The sequence below is a fragment of the Asterias amurensis genome, chromosome 1, assembly GCF_032118995.1.
Source record: "Asterias amurensis chromosome 1, ASM3211899v1".
Lineage (NCBI taxonomy): Eukaryota > Metazoa > Echinodermata > Asteroidea > Forcipulatida > Asteriidae > Asterias > Asterias amurensis.
This window is the reverse complement of record NC_092648.1, coordinates 20,299,637-20,314,055: the sequence shown is the minus strand read 5'-3', so window position 1 is coordinate 20,314,055 and position 14,419 is coordinate 20,299,637. Positions and strand designations below refer to the sequence as shown.

Below are 14,419 nucleotides of genomic sequence, written 5' to 3'. Positions count from 1 at the left end.
TACATAAATTAAATAGCTCATGAAAATAGATGTTTAAAGGGAACCCTAGAGTAAGCCTCTCTTTATAGTAAGAAGGGTTCCCAAGGTCAATTTCAGCGTTGTCAAGTACTCCCTTTTCAATAGACAGAGTTCTTATGAAGGTGCATTGTTTTTTTCTTCATCTTTAACTTCCATTAAAACAGACTAAAATGGCATTGTATTTGATACAATACCAGTGGGAAATTTTTTAATGTCTTAAAACATCCAATGATGTCACATTTTAAATATGGTCTGTTCATTTACATGTAAGTGCGGGGAATTTTTTAGTTTATTCCTGCATCCCCATGGTGTACAATAAAAAACTGCATTGAATTTGACCTTTTGAATGGCAAATCCTTTCTGTGTGGAATGTACAGAACCACTTCATGTTGCTATTCAATTGTTTTTAAAGGCAGTGGACACTATTGGTAATTACTAAAAATAATTATTAGCATAAAACCTTACTTGGTAACGAGTAATGGGGAGGGGTTGATAGTATAAAACATTGTGAGAATGGCTCCCTCTGAAGTAACGTAGTTTTCGAGAAAGAAATAATCTTCCACAAACTTGATTTTGAGACCTCAGAATTAGATTTTGAGGTCTTGAAATCAAGCATCTGAAAGCACATAACCTTGTGTAACAAGGGTGTTTTTTCTTCCATTATTATCTTGCAACTTCGACGACCAATTGAGCTCAAATTTTCACAGTTTTTTTTTTTTATGCATATGTTGAGATACACCAAGTGAGAAGACTGGTCTTTGACAATTACCAATAGTGTACAGTGTCTTTAAGTTAAACAATTTCGCTCTGAAAAAAAAAGTCAATAAAATTGACATTTTACACCATTTTAACATAAGGTTAGAGACCTGTAAGTAACATTTGTCCCATATTCATGAAGACATTATTGGAAAATGAGTGCATCACAAAACTAAATTTGCCCTTACTGCTTACAGCCCCTCCTTAGGGCATCTTGACTGTATTTCCATACCAAGTATCTCAAACTAACTTGATTGGTAGCATGATTGACAGGCATAATACACTGTATCTAACTTGTCCTTGAAAAAAGTAGGATAATTTTATGGAGTACTAGGGCTGCCCTACATGTACAGAATGTGAAGGCATTAAGGGATTTGGGTACTTTTTGTAACACAAAACACTATGTCCACAGATTTACATTAAACTTTCACCGTTTGAAGATAATGATAGTAGAAAGCGTACCTTAAAATATTAGTTGCTGAGGTGTTGTAGTTTTTGAGAAATGTGTAAAACAATGTCATGATAATAAGTTTTTACATGCTAAAATAATTTTCGTCTCACGATCACCGAGACGAAAATTATTTTCATGACAAAGACCCTTTAATAGACATAATTTCAGGCTGAGTAATCATTTTTTCAGATTTTCCAAAGAGCAATACAAAATCGGAAATCAGATTGAAGTAGAAGGAATATCATGCCTGGATTGGTAACTCTACTGACGTGTGTCTCACACTGAATCAATCTGAATCTAATCTGATACCACTATCGGCAACACTGGCCAAACTCCCTCAAAATATTGATTCCATTGCACTGATAATCACTTCTTGGTGGGAACGCTCCGGGAACGCAGCTTGCTACAGTTTTATATATAGGGCCATGTTTATTTGGAAACATGTTTCATAGCTGGTGTACGAGGGGACCCTGGAGTTTTTGCATAGCTGGGGGGGGGGGGGGAGAACTTCTGCCAGTTTCTAGTAACATGGTTTGGGAATCCCCTGCTATAGTCTCAACATTGAGCAATGCAATGTCAACAAAAGAATAAACAACATGTAAGTGTTTCTTTGTCTGATTCTGGTAAAGGTGTACTTGAATAAATGTAAGTGAACACTAAAGGGTAAACCCAAAATAATATTCTAATAAACCACCCTTCAGAGATTCTGTCGAACCAAAGACCTTTGCCGAGCTCAATTTCATGACTCTGCTTATCGCTGAATTCTGCATTTTTGATCACCATTTGCCACTTACTGTGCAAGCGCCAAATTTCTGCTTTTGTAACTGAAAAATTACTAGTAACGTGGAGTACGCATGTGCACAAGCAAAAGTTGAATGCTAGCCAGCAAAATACGCTTAATGTAAGCCCGGATTCCCTGCTTCAATAAGCGCAGATTCTTTGCTTACTGCATGCTTACGGTAAGCAGAGACATGAAAATGGGCCCTGATGTCTTACTACAAGGATGTATGTGGGAGTTGTACAACATTACTTTGTTACCCGACACAAAACAATAATACATGACTTACTTGAAGAGATTTTTACATACCTGAGTTTGTATGTGTTCCCAACATTGATTCAATGCAGTCAGAGATGCCTTCAGACTCTCATCATCCCCTCCACTTGCACTCTCAGGCATGTCAAAGGTTAAACTTCGTCTTACTGGTGGGTATTGCATTCCGTTGCTTTCCTGCAAGAGGATAAAGTTTTAGGAGGACAAGAAAAATGGGTTATAATTTCATCTTGATCGAGTTTGATCATGGGCGTGGGTGTCATTTATTTAGCCACCAGCAGGGGGCTTACTTTACTCTGTGTTATATGACCCAGGAGAGGTCCTTAACCTGTTAATTAAACAGGGGCGAGAGTCACCGCTGACAAAGAAAGTCAGAAACTAGGATCTCAAGTTTAGGAGGTGATTTGAAATGATGGCATTTTGACCTTACTCCTTGAGTCACAGCATTCAAGAAGCTTCTCGTAATAGTAATCTCAGTACTAGAGAATTAGATCTGGAAACATGATTTCTTTATTTCTCAAGAAAAATTACAGTTTTTTTTGTTCACCAAGCGGACATAATGAAAGTCTGAAATTAGATATCTGTGTGCCGGCAGTTTAATTTAGAAATTGCAAGAAAAATTACAGGTTTTTTTGTTCACCAAGCGGACATAGTGAAAGTCTGAAATTAGATATCTGTGTGCCGGCAGTTTAATTTAGAGATTGCAGGTACAAGTTAAGCTTAAGTAAAATATTCTTTGTTCATTGGACTTCTTGTCGGCGCAATTGAAGAAAACACCAAATCATATATTTAATGAAGATTCACTGTCTAATTGTTTTTCAAGTTCTGATATAAAGAAAGAGAGCATATATCTCACAACTTGTTCAGCTGTTATTTTGGAAATTATTAAGTTTGCATGGAAATTTTGACACAACAAAAACAATTTCCCTTATGACTTGTGCAGTATCTCGCCTGCCACAAAGGCCCTAGAATGTATAAAGCTACTCTTCTTTTAAATCAAAGGTTACATGGTCTATAAATAGAAGCTTCTCTGAGAAGAAACAAGGACAACTCTGGACATTTTTGACCAGACAAGATGAGATAAGGAAACAAATCAGGAATGACGAGGGCAAAATCTCATAGAGCATTCTGCTCTGGAAAAAAATATTCCTTAGTTGAAACAGGTTACCAGCCAAAATGTCAAAAAGATTACATTGTTACCACTGGTTCCTACCTCATTATTTCCTCAGTTAAGTTATTTCCTAAGCAGTATTTTCTGCTTACCAGCTTTACGAAATTAAACAGAACAGAACCTACACATGCAAGAATCACTATTTGTAGTACATTTGTGGTTTTAACTGAAAGAATTAATTGAAGTGCTGTACATTTTGCTTATTGGACAAGATCTATGCACTTTTTCAAATTGATCTCCTGCCACATCTTTATGGAGATGACCCACAATGAATGACTAGATTCATGATAGTTCATCCGGAAAGAATTTCCAAAGATAGAAAATTGGCGCTAAGAGTATTCCCAATGAGGCAGCTTGGTTGCTCTACGCCGTAAATAATTCATCTTGTTTCAGGGGGGGGGGGGCGATGAAGGCAGCAGGCACAGCGAGAAAAATAGTGACTGATGAGCAGGGCCAAACTGTGACTGAGTCACATAAATAAGAAGCGGTTCGTGATCAAGCTGAACGCCCTTTGGCGCGCTATTTGCTGCCATGCAATCTGTGTGTTTTGTCTCCTAGATTGCATTAGGGGGCAGATCTCCCCTCACATAAGATGCTGAACTTGGGTCTCCGTTGGGAATATTGAAAACCTGTGTCGAGTAATTGGGCCATGGTTTGATATGCCTGTGAGGCACGGGGGACAAAAATCCATGCTGTGACGTTTTATGAGGAAACATGTTCGTGTATATATATCAAAAATGCATCAACAACATTTTGAGGAAATAAAAAAAGAAGCGTACAACTAAAAAAAAAAAAATTTATTCAACCCCAAAATATTAATAACATTGTTTATAAGCTGTTGTTTTGTTTTGTTTTGTAGGCTGTTCTTGACAAGCCCTGCTTTTAGGCACGTGCCTCCACATTCATAATATTGACTGTACTTTTATTGTACTTTTTGGGGGTTTTCTTCGTGATGATATGTAGGAATAAAAGATACTGTGGATTGAATTGAATTGTGTTACTTTTCTTCCCTACTTAAATGTGCTTCATTTAACCTTTTGAAAAATACCACATGGGGACATGATATTCCAGAATGGTGCAACCAAGATTATTTTGATGATGACGTCGGGTGAATTGGGTCAATAAATGTCATGATGCTCTCCATATCTATTTTTAACTCGCATAAAATGTGAGCTCTTGTTGTTGCAGGTACATGTTCCGTATTGCAACATAAAGAAGTAGTTCACAAACTGAACTTTACTATACCCGCCTTATCTACCGAGTACACCGTAGACAGGATTCCACCCCTTTGCTGCAGTCACTACATTGGCTACCCATCTCTAAGCGCATTCATTACAAGTTATTACTTTTGGTTTTCAAATCATTTCAAAACCAATCATCATATTACATGTACATGCAGTCCTGCGTTATACATTATGTTCCTTCAAGACCTAACCCATCCCAGCTGACTGTCCCACGCACCCGTAACAAGGCTGGTGATAGAACATTTACACATTTACTGCGCAACCATTTCAAGGTTCCTCTGGTTTGGGTGACAATTCCAAGTTTTTTTTATTTTATTTTTTTATTGTTGATGGCTTTCACAAAATTTTCAAAGCACAAACTTTATTATTGTCATAAACTTCACTGCAGCAAAGTGGTTTTTGCTTTTGTGTTTTGTGTATCTTCATGAGGAAGGCATGAGTGGCGAATCACGCTCCCTATAAAATTATAATTATTCTTCCATGAATGTTTAATCATGTATTTTACATGTTGGCAATCTCTGGATGTACTTTGCAGACCTTGAACGCTGGGCCCTGATTTCCTAAACTTCCCAACCGAGTTTCATGAAGCTGCTTAAAAATGGAAATTCTGCTAAACAAATTTGCTAAGCAGAAGTTGTTGTAGGACCTATCACAGGTAAGATGCATTTTATGTAGTTTTGGATGGTAACCGCTTTTGTTGTTATTTTTCCCCTGGGAAGCATAAAACAAACCGCAAGCTGCTTATACTACATGTAGATGTAGCACTAAGGGGTTACTCCAACCTAATGCCAAGTCAACCATCGCAGATTCCAACAATTTATACGCCTGGACGAAGACAAGCAACTATAGTTAAGTTCCTTGCTCAAGGAACCAAACCCTAACTCAAATGATTTAACCATCAGAACTTTAGTCCAATCACACTAGATCTATCAGCCACACCACAGAAGAAGACGAAGGAGCTACTCTTCAACCTTAACAACCCAACACCTACCTGAGGTCTTGCATACTCCAATGACGCCTGCAGCTGTTGTTTCCTCTCTGCCTCCTGCATAGAGATCTCACGCCACTTGGCTTTCATCTCAGACAGCTCCGGGTCCGAGTCCTCCTTGCCGTTCACTTCTTCATCATCACTAGGAGAGTTGCTGGCGTGGGAGCGCCGCCGTCTTGACCCACGGCGGGCGACTGACTTTAGCAGAGCCTGGTGGGCGGATAGCTCTTCTTCTAGTCTCTGTAGGAAGGAAAGATGAATTGGTAATTAATTTCTGAGTTTATTTTTGGTTTTCGTAACAAAACTTTTGCTTTTAAATTTGTAACAATCCTATACAATCTGCTTGTCGCAGCCGACAGGATAATTAAAATTTCAGATTTACAACAAAAATAGTACAGCAAAACATTTATACTGTATAAATGTTTTGCTGTATTATTTTTTATTGTACAAGCAGATTTAAATAAACCAGTAATTATATTTAATAGTTAAAATAAAGCTTACTTCTCTACACAACTGTGAACGGGGCAGTATTTTTGTTGTTGCACTGCAGTCATTTTGTTTTCTACCATCGAGGATGGGGTAATAGTCTTTACATATTATACTAATCAAAAGACAACACTTATTTAGCTTTAACAAACGATGTTATTTTTATTTTTTATTATTGCACGAGACTCAAAGACTTCGCACCGATCACAATTTAAAACCCAAACTGAGTGAGGCAGATGTTTCTTCCATCCCTCGGCTATGTCAACACTATAGCTGTGGATCCATGATGGATTGTGACTTGCCTAGAAGCCATGTACAGAGACAGCGAAAGAGTGAACATTTAATCAAAGATGGCTGGCTATCTCTGAAGCTGAATGTTACATGAGTCTTGCCCTTTTGATAACGAAGGTGGGGGATGTTTCCTCATCTCTCAATCAATTACATCACGCAATATTATGAGACATTTCTCAGATCAGAAGAAAAAAGAAGAAAAACTGATTCAAAATGTTAATCGTCTGAATAGAATTTTAAAGGGTATTATGCAGGATTGGTAGAGCCGAGGAATAGTCACAGATAGAACTTGTGTTCTGTGAAATAAATGAAATAACAAACCTGTCAATCATCCGAAATGTAAGCCAGGAGAAAATAGTGAAAAACCATACACAATTTTCAGCATTGTCCTTAAAAATTTGTTGGAACAATCCAAATCAGCTGTTTTTTTGTTGTTTTGACAATAAGCTCTGCTTTAATATTGGGATTAGCCAGGCCACAAAGCACATCCGTCGGGCCAAAATGTTGCTCGAGTAAAATGCAAAAAATGTATTGAAGACTGAACAATGTTTTGGGTGTTTTTTCTTCTTTCTAACCGTTTTCTTGATGTTGAAAATCAACTTGTTACATATATTCTAACCAAAGTCATTGCCGGGCATAAAACAAAAATATGGATTTCCAGTTTAAATTTGTCTATATTTTCAACAAAATATTTGCCGCAATCTGTGAATCAACTAATTGAATTGGAACGGCTTAACCCTCTTTTTACATGAGTTTTAGCTCATGTGTTCAATACCAATGGATCTTCTCAGATTTACTATATATCTAAGTTTGTATTTTTGAACATTTTTTGTTTTTCTTATTCAAACAATACCCAGAAAAAATATTCCCAGTGCGCTCTTTCTTGTTTATCTGTTGAATTTTGAGAAAATGTAACAGTAACTTTGAAAAAGTGGTTTTTCTATTCCCTCTTGTTGAATATTGCTGTCGCTTGTCAATAACATGAAGTATCCGTTAGCGAGAAATGAGATCATCATTTCAGGCTAGACTCTTGACTGAATACTTGTTTACGTCAATCTAGGGCTTGGATGTAATCAATATACTTTCAGAGTGATACGTCTGTAGTCAGTAACTATTGAATGGGACTATGACTTAAGACGATGATGCACAAAACCGGCGTTGGGTATCACCTTTCGTTCACAATCCCTTATACCCATGATGTCTGTTTTTAAAAGACATCTTTCATTCAAACTGAATGTATTTTTTGACGCTACTTAGTGTGAAAAAACATTTGAATGACAATTCAATGTTTTTGTAATTATGAGAAAACAAGTTTTCTTGTTTGAAAATTATATACAGGTATGAGGAAACACAGTGTTTGACAATTCAACGTTTTTAGATTCAATGTAATAAGTTGCCCTGATGAAAGACAACAAAATTAACCTCAAATCGTTGCACATTTTTTCCTGCAGATGACTTTAATAGTAGTTAGCCTTTTGCATTTCAAAATTATTTATAATGAATATGAAACTGAGTTTGTCATGAATTCTAAAAAACCCACCACACAGCATTTGGCTCAAAGGCATGGAACAGCAGAAAGGCAGAAAATTATATTGATAGTTCCATGTTGAACTATCATTTAAAACATGATGGATAAATAAATGGAAGCAACGGAATAAAGAATAGAAGTAAAAGTATCACTTGGTGATAAGGGATTACAAAAAGAAAGAAATAAATATTTTTGTATTGTAATTACCTACATGTATGCCCTATTTTGTAACAGAAGAGTCATGTAAAAACAGATGGTGTTTGCTACTGACTGCATCTTATAGACTCTCATTCACTTTATAATGTATTCACTCTTTACCTTAGTTTAATTGAACAATCGCTATTTGTTTTAGGAAACCAAAACCTTTCAGATAGAAGTCTAAGCGAACATCCTCTATAGTGGAAATCAGTGGTGTTCAATTTCTCTCAGCCTATCTGGTTATAGTAAAGATCAATACATCTGCCTTAATTGTTTGGTAATTTAATTAGTGTTGCTAAATGCGCCAGTATGGAGAGATAGTAAACATTATAAAACGGATGCAGCTTCTTCCACTCTTCCTATTGCATCATGAAGTGGAAGACTGGACAAAATACAACCAATAGCGTAGATGTCTTATTCTTTATTATTATTTTTATTTATTTATTTATTATTTATTTATTTATTTCATTCTACATCAATAAACGCCAATAATAAGAAACGATAGGCAATTTTCAGTTTTAGAAGTGAGAGGAAAATCCCAAAGGGAGAAAACCCATGCAATCATGTAAACAAATTAAAACTAAATCAACATGCAAGGCTACGGTCTGAGATGGGAATCAAACCATGGTCCACAGAGGTGAAAGGCAGAGTACAAACCACTGGGCCAGCCTGACCCCGATGTCACTAAAAAAAGGTAACTCTGAAATCCACTTCATAGGTCTATACCTTTTCCCCAGTCATAAGAGACAACAATACCTAAAATGTGGGCTTTTTATTTTCTAAGTTTAAATCCTAAATAAATTTGGCTACATTTGGCTAACATGGATTCAAACCATGCAAGTCATCCCTAGGGTTACCTGAACAAAAGAAAAGTACAGTTACAGTCCAGTAGCCAGCTTCGATTGACGATACGGACCACTAAGCTCAAAATTTATAAATACACCGAGCTAACAAAAACAGCAAACTGTTTGGCTAACTTCCAAATAGAAATACGTTAAGCACTAGCGAGCATGACTTATGTTTACATTTTATATTTATCACACCCAATGTAAACAAGTATATTTACAATCTTGTTTTTTTATTTTAGATTTTATAATCAAAGCTTACAATGCTTCTTGTGTAACCATCAAACATTTTTAAATAGTAAGCATATTTGCCTTCATTTTATCTTGGATTGTTTTGGGTTTTTTCGAGGTTTGGAATTCATGTTTACGCTTACTGTTGTTTTATATATAGTATTTCAGTATGTTTATTGGCTACTCGTTTTTTTCTTCTTTTAATCTGCAAAGCACCTTGAGCGTCTTTTTAGGCGGATTTTTCAGCATTTTTTTAAGGCGGATTTTTGTGCTGTATAAATGTTTTGTATTATTATTAATTCTGTTAACAGAAAAGAAAATCAATTGAACAAATTTGCATTTCCCCCAACTTGATGCATGGGGCCTTGGACAACCAGATCTAGGCACTTTAGACCTGCCAGCATGTGGTGGTTGTGTTCTCACCATCCAAGGCTATTTAAGCTCAGCTTGTGTTATTACACACTAGTAGGTGACTTGCTTTTACTAGATGAGGGTGACCTCTGATGAACTTGGATGCTGACCATGAAGCCCTGAGTATAGTTTCAGGGGTTTTGGGATAATTAGGTGGTAGGAATTTGGGATTGGGTGGTAAATAATAGTTTTTATCGAAAGACCAAAAATGGGGAACTCAGGTTGAAATATGAAACGTGCACTGGACACCATTTCAGTAAGCAACTCTTTTAATGCAAAACTAGATCAGTGCAGACAAGGACCACTGTTATCAATGATTTTACATTTGCTTGTTGAAATGGCACCTGTGAGTATTTCAGTTTCCAATAATAGATAGAGCTCAAGTTCCCCATCGTGCACCTTCGACTCTCTATAATAATCGGACATGCCTCATGCCTTTAGGTAAGTCCTACCATGGAGGAGTTAGGAATTAATTCATAGCTCAATGGTCTAACTGTGTCTTCTGAGAAAACAACATCATTTCTTACTGCAACCAAAATCCAAGCCCCTAATTCTATTAGGAGGTAATTGTTAACATTGTGGTTTTAACTTGCTGTAATTCTATTTCTGGCATTCCTTGGATGCATTTAAACATACGTTCATGATTGGCTGAGTGGTTTCTTGTGAGCCTTGCGTATGGATTGGTTTTTCAGTCCTTGCTTGATTGCGTAGGTTTCTCCAGTTGGGGTCTTCCTCCACCATCTACAATTGAGAATTCTTCAACTTCTTCTCTTTACATGTCTATGGGTTCATTGGTTTTAATACCAGAAATAGGTAATAATGCACTAAAAAATTAGGCACAGTGGGGGATTTCTATCTGGTTTCGCTCATTATTTCATTAATGAGGAATTTAAGACTAAAAATAACACCCAAGTAAAAGAGACAGAATAACAACGGTAAATCAAGAGCACTGCGCTGAAAATAGAAGCTCAGTAAGTGAACCTCACGAACCAAGTCAAAATTCACGAACATATGCACACATACATGGCCAAGATTGCTTGTTTAATGTTTACTCGCATACATGTCCAAGATTTCTGTTTACACGTGTATACTGACTGTACTACTGCGGTGTTGCGGGCCATGCGGTGGTAGACTGAGAGCTAGTGGTGAAATGTCTGTCAGACATTTGGTAATTTTGAGATGTACATGTACCTTAAAAACTAAACCTGAAGCATCTCAAAAAATGCAAATGTATTGGTCTACACCAAGGTGCACGGGTTAGATGATAGACAACTTCGCAGATCAATGTCAACATATAAAAAGGCAGGTTGGGCAACACAAATTGACTGGTTCACCAGAGAAAACACGCGCACACCACTTGTTTATTTTGAACTGACCCTTAAACCAATAGCTCCATGCTTAAACTGAATCCATACCAATATTATAATTACCACACAATCCAACACAAAGTCAAGAGTGATGACTCATTCAATCCTAGAGCTAATCACCAACAAGTTAATCATTCAAAACTAGACCCTCATCTCATCCGCAAACACCTGTCACGCTAACAAAGAATTCTATTCATTAATCCTTTTACATGATTTCACACAACTATATTGGATTAATGTTAACTATACAATAAGAGTTGTAACAGTCTAGACAATCAAGTGACCTCAGCAGGTGGGGTTGCAGAATTTGTATAAAAAGGTTCTAGTTAAACAAAAGAAACCTGTCTTGGCTCTATCGTACTATACAGCTGGTCTCGATTAGGTATTTTATTGACCGTACAACTAGTTCACCCCCCATGCTGTAAGGTTTATTCTGGGAGTAAACCGCAGGACATCTAAACTCCACTCTTTGGTTTTGAGCTATCAACAGAAACAAAGCCACAGAGTTGTACATTGTAGGTTCATAGGAATATCAAAGGTTCAGCGCGTTGAAACTTAGAGGTATTAGATTTGCCATCAGAATTGGTCTAACAGAAGAAACAAGAATGTTCAATCTCTAGTGCGACGGGTGCTGACTGCTTTTGCTAAACCTCGAAATAACAAGCTCAGAAACATCACCCTAAGCAATATGATTTCAGTTTATGTTTCATATAAGGCCATGTCCTATATGGCAGCTACAGCTCTGGCTAGGTTAGCATGCCTTCGTGTGCTTACAGTTAGCAGCGCTACATGAAATGGAAACTTGCTCAGTTAGCAAAAAAATTGCCATTATTAAGCAGCATTGTGAAATTAAGCAGCATTATGAAAGTCAAATGGTGTAGCTTGCTTGGCATATTTGAGCTCGTTTTGTGATCAACATCCCATCTTCCCTTTAAGAAAACAGAACCCCCCTTTATGTTACAATGAGACACAGAACCCCCTCTATGTTACAATGAGACGTGGCAACATTTTCTTGTGGAACCACATGACCTGACATGGTGAGAGTCATTTATAAATGTCAACATGATAGACTATCAATAGTGCAAAATATGACTCATACAGAGTGTTGCCCTATCTGAGAGTGTCGCATGTACCCTCCCTGAGTGTAGAATCTCTAAGATGAAGACAGGTGCAGAAGCTTTGTAAGAGTCATTAATAACTTCCTCCCAAAAGCAGATTAAGAGGTCAAAAATTAAAAGTATACACCCTAGTGAAATTTTGTTGTCCCTTCTTTGTTTTTATATATAAGAAAAAATTACCATCAATTCATTACTTTTCTTTCCTTTTTCTACAGTAAAATTGTGTGCCGCTTAGCAAAAAAGGCAATTGCCAAAACCCAGATACTTTTAATTGACAAAACAACCGACAGAACAGACCCTTTTAATAATAAAATAATTTTTTTACAGTGTAAATATTATTTATCACATAAAAAAAAGTACAAAAAGCCACAGCACTCATTAGTGACAACAAATTGAAAAGCACTTTAGAAGCATTATCCTAAAATCTCAAAGCCATGTCATTATTTCCTGATAATCACATTGGTAAGCCGCTGAACGCTGATGTATCAAGTACATAACTGTAGGTGAAGCTAAGCTATCCCCTCCCACACAGTAAACTGCCTTATAACATTCCACACATTGAGTGGCAAATTAAACATCGGACGACCACTTTAACTCGCCAAAAACATTCCAGTTCATAGACGAATTACATCGAAGGATGCCTGCCTTTTTTGCCTCTCTCAGATCTCCAGAAGACGAAGGAAATAAATTAACCTTTGTTTCACATGATGACACAGGAGAAGGTTTTACCCTTCTCCTAAGAATTGAATGGAATATTCATCAAGCCTCAAAGACCAACAAGGTGGTGAGATGATGTTTCTTTATTGAGCTGCACTCTGTTGTTTTGCACAGGAAATCAGAAAATGTGATACCCTGACAACATATACGCCTACACCTGCAGGAGCGCAATCTATAAGTTCGATTGTTAGAAGTTTCTTGGGAAAAAAACCCCCAAACAACAACAAACTATAAAAATTTTCCCTTAAGCACAAACAAAAAACACCTCATTAATTGTACTACTTATTTGTACAACAATGATACGCTATTTTTACATCGTGTTATTTTTGTTCTCTTCACAATAACCAAAAAACATGGACCGATGGTATTTATTTAAAGCCATTGGACACTTTCGGTAAACAGTAGTATCCAAGGCCCACACTTCATGTATCACAACTTATATATAAAATAACAAACCTGTGAAAATTTAGGCTCAATCGGTCATCGGAGTCAGGAGAAAATAACGGGGAAACCCACTCTTGTTTCCGCACGTTTCGCCGTGTCATGACATGTGTTTAAAATAAATCTGTAATTCTCACTATCGAGAATTGATATTGTTTTAATGTTTTCTCAAAAAGTAAAGCATTCATGGAACAATATTTCAAGAGAAGTCTTTCACCATTACCTTTTGTAAACCCTGTAAATTATTTGTAAATCTGTGAACTTTTTTTTTTTTTTTTTTTTTTACCGAAAGTGTATAATGGCTTTAAAAGGCTACAAGAGAAAAACCACCACAAATTTGAATTTCTGAATATGAACAGCTATGAGTGAAAAACAATCAAAAAAGGATTTGTTCCTAGATAGCCTATATTTATGGTTATTCTTCTTTGATCTGTGAATAGTTTCTTAGCCAGACAGAACCACCATGTTGCAGTCAATAGATTCTTGGCACAGTGCCTGTGGTTGCCACCTGCCATATGCCTCAATATAAACACACAAGCTCAACTAGATTCATATGCTCCAATGCCTCATATTCTATGTGGTTTTTACTCTCTACATGAATGACACATAAGAAAAAGAGAACTTCACGGAAAAAATGTAGCTCTTCAGCTGCATCATGTGAGTCTTTACTTACATAATCCCAATTAACAAACTCTCAATAACAGTAGGGCCCAATGTCATAGAGCTGTTTTAGCACAAAAACTAGCTAAGCACAATAAAATAAGGCTGACCATAAACAGGCACCAGTTAAAATACCATTTCTAAAGTAGCATTTGTGGATGGTCCCCTGCTTAATGTTGCTTAGCACAAACTATTTACAGCAATTTTTTCTCTCCATGAAGCTGAGCCTGATCAACTGTGATATATTTTGATTTTATTATAAACACCCAGCAACTTTATTTATGAGCGGAATTAAATTTATGCAATCCAATTGTTGCGATAATATCTTCAGGTCTGATGGAATCTTGTAACATTCTCCAGGTAATTTTACATTTCAATACTTGATTTCCAGTTTCAAGGAGCGAGGGAATTTTGTTTCATCTTTGGAGCATGTAGCAATTGTGCCCT

General features: G+C 36.7%; 1 protein-coding gene across 11 annotated transcripts in view; it reads right to left on the bottom strand.

Annotated features, from left to right (window-relative positions):
* Nucleotides 1-14,419, bottom strand: part of LOC139936758 (uncharacterized) — a 204,797-nt gene that overhangs the window by 55,771 nt on the left and 134,607 nt on the right. For all 11 annotated transcript variants that reach the window (XR_011786055.1, XR_011786053.1, XM_071931687.1 and 8 more), the window contains 2 exons: nt 5,683-5,919; nt 2,313-2,453 (listed from right to left, as the gene is read on the bottom strand). Coding sequence is in view for 9 of the 11 variants with exons in the window: in XM_071931687.1 (XP_071787788.1) it covers nt 2,313-2,453; nt 5,683-5,919 (378 nt within the window). In the remaining 2 variants the exon portion in view is untranslated. The remainder of the gene's footprint in view (nt 1-2,312; nt 2,454-5,682; nt 5,920-14,419) is intronic.